The 6,174-nt window shown below is 39.2% G+C and overlaps 1 protein-coding gene across 1 annotated transcript; it reads left to right on the forward strand.

Annotated features, from left to right (window-relative positions):
* The first annotated feature begins 225 nt into the window (after positions 1-225).
* On the forward strand, positions 226-2,165 carry LOC120717286 (GTPase IMAP family member 9-like). Its single transcript, XM_040005232.1, has 2 exons — positions 226-352; positions 1,459-2,165. The coding sequence occupies exons 1-2, from the start codon at positions 334-336 to the stop codon at positions 2,124-2,126; spliced, it is 687 nt and encodes a 228-aa protein (XP_039861166.1). The 5' UTR covers positions 226-333; the 3' UTR covers positions 2,127-2,165.
* The last annotated feature ends 4,009 nt before the right edge of the window (positions 2,166-6,174 follow it).

Consider the following 6,174-nt stretch of genomic DNA (forward strand, 5'->3'; position numbering starts at 1 on the left):
TTCTTTTTTGAAATACTAAAACAAACAAACAAACAAACAAACAAACAAACAAACAAACAAACAAACAGACAAACAAACAAACCCCCCCAAACGATTGAAATGATCAGATAGAAAATGTTTCCTTGCTACTCTTAGATTCCTTTTATTTTAACAATCCTGTAACAGGCTCTTTGGTGTCTGTAAGGTGTGCTTGTCTTTGTCTCTATTAAACCTGTTATGCAACTACTGCTGCAGGCGTGTCAACTGTGAAGCTACACATAAAAAATGTGTTGGACAGAAGCTTGAACACTCATCTCTCTCACCTGTGTAGTTACAACAAACTGAATACAAATTATGGCTTCATCTCAATCAGGTAAATATATATTTAATCTGCTTTGTTTAATATGTGTTAATATGTGCGCATGCATTGAAATACATGAAACTTATGGACTTGATGTTTCAGATGTGTTACAGTTTTTTACAGACGCTAGGACACATTTCTCAATACTTAGGTCACGTTTGCAAAACTCCTCACACAGTGAGCACAACAGAAGTCTATGTGGGCTAAACTGAGGACCAGTTATCATTGTTTTGGCACAAAATGCATTCAATGACTACATCTCTCAAATTTCATGAATTATTTTCTCACTCAGACACAACAACTGCCAAAAATCTTTGTACGTACAGGACATTTTGCATGTGCTTACATACTGTTTTCAAAACTGTTAAACTTATGGTCAAAACAATAACACAATGCAAAACTTAAAAAGACAGCAAAATCCAACAGCAATATTTTATTGAAACACATTTTAAATCTAAAAATGCAGTTTAACCAGCCACAGCTGATCCTCATTGTAGATGAACATCTACACAGATGTTACTCCTTCAATTTTTCAACTCCTTCAATTCTGGCAGCCAGAAGATTCTTTCCTAGGTGTATTGCCCTATATGACATAAGATGTGATGTGGATGAGAACCTGTGGCCAAATGGAGAAGACCAAGTAGAATAGCATTACTATTGTATGTGTATCAGTGGATGGTGTGTATACAAATTCTTGTATTTTGGGATTACTTAGTGCAAAAACATAAAAATACATAAACATAAATACATGATGTCTGATTCATTCCAGTAACATATATTGAAATTATAAACAGAGATGTGTCCTTGTTTTACACAAGGAAACACTGTGTAATGCTACATGTTGTTAGTGTTTTTTAGGTCATTGTTTTGTGGGTGACAAAGTGTGTTTGTCGGCTGTCAACCTTTGCTAGTGTTCTGGAAGAATGAGTTTATTTGAGACCTGAATGAAGTGTTTTGGTAGTTGTAGTGCATTTTGAATGTGAAATGAACTGCTTTGCCAAGCTGACGGTCAGTTAGGAGGATTGTGTGAAGTGTTTTGCAAAAGTGACCTAAGTATTGCGACGTGTCTCCTAGCGTCTGTAAAAAACTGTAAATTGAAGCTGTGAATTGTGTTTCAGGTCCTAATTTGAGGATTGTGATAATAGGAAAAACTGGTGTGGGGAAGAGTGCCTCTGGAAACACCATCCTGGGAAAAAAATGTTTCAAATCTCATTCCAGTTCAGCGTCAGTGACTGAAACCTGTGAAATAGCTGAAGCACAGTGGGAAGGGAGAAATATTTCTGTCATAGACACACCAGGGATCCTGGACACTGAGAAATCTGCAGAGATGATCAAAAAGGAAATTGTGAGATGTGTTGAAGTCTCCAGTCAAGGTCCTCATGTTTTTCTACTGGTGCTCCAAGTCGCTCGATTCACCACAGAGGAGAAAAACTGTGTGGAAGCCCTGCAGGAGCTGTTTGGTCCAAAAGCTCAACATTACATGATTGTGCTGTTCGCCCATGGAGATGATCTTGAAGACCAGGAAATCACCATACAGCAGTATGTACGTGAAACCAAACCAGAGCTCAGACGAGTCATCCGCAGCTGTGGAAACAGGTTCCACGTCTTCAACAACAGAAGCAAAGACAGAAAGCAGGTGGAGGAGCTGATGAAGAAGATTGACGACATGGTGGCAGGAAACGGTGACACATACTACACAAATGCCATGTACAGAGAGGTGGAAGAAAGGAAACAGAGACAAGCTGAGATGGAGGACGAAGAATACAAGTTCATGAGTCAACGGTAGAGCAGATTCTATGTTTTCATTCACGTCTTAAAAGAGAATAATTCATTATTAGAAGATTCAAACCTGTAGACAAATATCTTTGGTGTTAATTTGCTTTGACTCGCTTTGACCTTTTTGTTGACTGTAAAAAACAGAAGAAAAAATTAATCTTAGTTAAGATGAAAGAGTTTTAAAACAGTGATGAATCATCAAGCTGTGATGTGCTACAAAGAGTTTTTTATATTACATTTTTCAAATTCAAATTCAAATTCAAATTCAAATTTTATTTGTCACGTACACAGTCATACACAGTACGATATGTAGTGAAATGCTTGGACAACTGCTCGTGACCTAAAGAAAACAAAAAGGAAAAGGCTATGAATAAGATAGGAAATAAATGTGAAAAATTAAAAAGGGTAAATTTAACTAGGAAGGAATAAAATATAAATTAAGGTTAAAAATGAAATAACTGTACAACACAAATTAGAATGAAGGGTAAATTTAACTGGGAGAATAAGATAAAATATATAAATTAAAGTTGAAAATAAAATAACTGTACAACAAAATACACAATATAGAACTATATAAGAATGTATGAAGAAATATAAATAAATATATACACAATAACAGCAGCATATACACAATAACAGCAGCGTGATTTAAGTAATGAAGTGAAAACAATGTCCAGAATGTCCAGTGTGTGTGTAAGAACTATATGTGTGGGTCAGTACTGTGTGGTGGTGTGATTGAGAGACCGTATCGCCTGCGGGAAGAAGCTCCTCCTCAGTCTCTCTGTGTTGGTCTTCAGGGAGCGGAATCGCTTTCCTGACCTCAACAGAGAGAACAGTCTGTTGTTGGGATGGCTGAGGTCCTTCACGATCTTCCTGGCCTTGGTCCAGCACCGCCTGCTGTAGATTGAGTGCAGGTCAGGGAGCTCGGAGCGGATGGTGCGCTCAGCTGACCGCACAACCCTCTGTAGAGCTCGTCTGTCCTGCATGGTGCTGTTCCCGAACCAGGTTAAGATGTTTCCCGCCAGGATGCTCTCTATGGTGCAGGAGTAAAAGTTCCTGAGCACCTTGGAGGGCAGTTGGAAGTCTCTCAAGCGTCTGAGGTGGTAGAGACGCTGACGGGCCTTTTTCACCACGGTGTTGATGTGACAGGACCATGACAGGTCCTGCGTGATGTGAACTCCGAGGTATTTGAAGCTGTCCACTCTCTCCACTGGGCACTCGTTGATGACGGGGGTCTGGTAGTTCCTCTCCTAAATGAAACACAGGTGATTGGATATGTTTTATGTTGTTTAATTGATTTTACTGAAAAATGTATGCTTTATGCTGATTTGTCAAAAAATAGGCTCAAAGGGTTAGGGACATAAATATTTTATATTTTTGTCACAACAAATACAGAAGCAAAAACATAATCTGAGCAAATGATTTCATTTCACAGGCTCAATTAAATTCAACAATCCCTGCACGTAGAACTCTTTATTATATTTATATATATATTTATATAGTACCAATTCAGATCAACAGTAATTGTTATGCTCCCCTAAAAGGTCTGCGGGATGTGGGAAAGTAACAGAAAGTGTCTGGGTTGAATTAAGGAGACAAGGAGTCTCAAAGCTCTAATCACAAAACAAAATCTTTAAGCTAAAATAGACACACACACACACACACACACACACACACACACACACACACACACACACACACACACACACACACACACACACACAGAGTCAACATCAGATGTTCTCAATAACTGTATGTGGTCAAATTGCTATGATAAGTTATGTAAGAAGTGAAGTGAACACTTTAGGAGAAGAGTCTAGCTGAGATGCTCCGGATGGTTTGTTGGCCACACTGATCCTGTGACCAAACAGCCAGCTCTCCTAAGTAAGACCTCTCCTGTGTAATATGCTTTTGAGTCTTTTAACATTCAACATTCAACTTCTATCTACAGATAGTATAATGTTAATGTTCCTCTCTGACAAGCTAAGGCTTGTCAGAGAGGAACAAGGGTGTTGTTGTCAGGCTTTAACAAACATGACAAAAACTTGGACTGTGATGTGGAAATACCTGTAACACCTTTGGGTTTTCACTGGAAGTGATTTCATCGTGTGTGCTCATAATAAACCACAAATATGTATGGTGGTGTTTTTTTTTAATGATTCTTAAATGAATGTTGCAGAACAAGGACACAAGAAGTTCTGTGGAAATGTTTTAGTCAACAAAACTGTCATTGTTCGGTTCCAGCTGGTATTTAAACTAAGCGCCGGGCAGAGGTGTTTTTTGCGTTGGGTGCTCAAAGTTAAAAAGGGGCACATACAACCAGGCTGAAAAACAACAATCCACATTCATAGGAGTCTAATATGGAATCAAAGATGGGGTCAGTGGAACCATAAGGCAAGTGTGGAGCAGGGAAATTATTTTACTGCTATTGGTAAATAATCATCATCATTACTATTGCATTAAGAATATAATCTGCAGTATGATCATTGCTTCAACAATGTAACAGATAGCTTTAAGATGGCCTTAAGATGTTTATGCATACGGTTATCACATTAACTTTGTATTCCAGATGCAGTTATAACTATTTTATACACATTGCATATTTGTGCTTATTTTGAGTTGATGTTCGGTTCATTAAGGGTCTTAAGCTTCACTGGCGTGACTGTCCAGGTGATACATGCTGAGGGAAACTAGAACATAGAAGGAATTGCAATACATGCTTACAAACCACTTATATCAGGTCATTTTTATATTAAGCTTTTAGTAGAGGTTCTTGATTAAAACATTTATTTAGTAAGATGACATAGACATAGTTTCAGTTAGGTTGTTACACATAAGGATGAGCCTCTGTTCTGGTGAAAAGGTCAGAAGTGTAAGGGTGAGATGAGAGAGCATTTAAGGACGAGACACAGACAGTTAGTAGGCGAAGAGGTGACATAGAGGCTGAGTGAGGTCGTGACACACACACACACACACACATTAGTTAGATTTATTTATAGATGAGAGGTTAGTCATGTCTGGTTGTAACTGCGAAAGTGTCTCTGTAAACGAGGAACCGTTCCTTGTTGTCTCGGCAAGAAAGAGGAACAATCCACTTCAAGACAAGAACTGAAAGGTAGACAGGAAGTATCGGCCATGAAAATAGAAGATGATGTTCTTTTAAACTGTGTTAAAAGTCATTGTGGTTTTGATTTGACGCATGTATATATTCTGTCTGTGACGTATGAAGGGGCGTCATTAATTCAAACCCTGATGCTATAAAAATCTGTGTATGCTTTGATTAAGTCGAAGATCAATTCCTGTCTGCGTCAGGGTTGTCTTCCCACGCGTGTATTCATTAAAGTCAATTGTTTGACCAAGATCTTCTGGACCTGGTTGTTTGTACTCTCCTTCCTCAATATTTGAACCTTAACATTTGGGGGCTTCGTCCGGTGGTTGAGGAGGGAGAGAATTGGAGGTGTAGACGGAGAAATTCGGTGGTCCGTTGTGGTCAGACAGGCAGGCGTGACCCGGCAACCAAACTGAGGGGACAGGCGCCTTTAAAAAAGAGGTAGGCACAGGCCTGTTGATTTTATCCGAAGTGTGCTGAATTGGATGATAAAATCAAATGTCTATTCAGTAGAAGTTGCCGGTAAATGTCTGCTTTGATTTTGATGAGAATCCCATGACAGTACTGAGGATTTAAAGCAGTTGGACTGCTGAAAATGATTGAATGCGGTTGGACCGCTAAAAGGATTTAATACGGTTGGACCGTGGAAAGCAGTTGGACTGCTCAATGATTTTAGTATGTTAGGGAATTTGGTTATTTTTTGGTTATAAGGTTGGACCTGCTTCAGTCTTACACTTTGTTGGGTGTTTTACTGTTGTTCCAAAATATTATAAATTACACAAGAACGCCAGTTGGACTGGTAAGAAGCGCAGAGCCCGGAGGTTACGCTCCCTCCTTGTCGTGGACGCGCGACATTGACCTCTCGGCGAAGAGGGTTAGTTCAGTTTGGCTTAACTGTGGGGTACAGGGCATCCTGGAATTAAGCTAGGAGTTAGAGTCTCCTTACCGT

This window comes from Simochromis diagramma, unplaced genomic scaffold (genome assembly GCF_900408965.1).
Source record: "Simochromis diagramma unplaced genomic scaffold, fSimDia1.1 OVJJ01000097.1, whole genome shotgun sequence".
Classification (NCBI taxonomy): Eukaryota; Metazoa; Chordata; class Actinopteri; order Cichliformes; family Cichlidae; genus Simochromis; species Simochromis diagramma.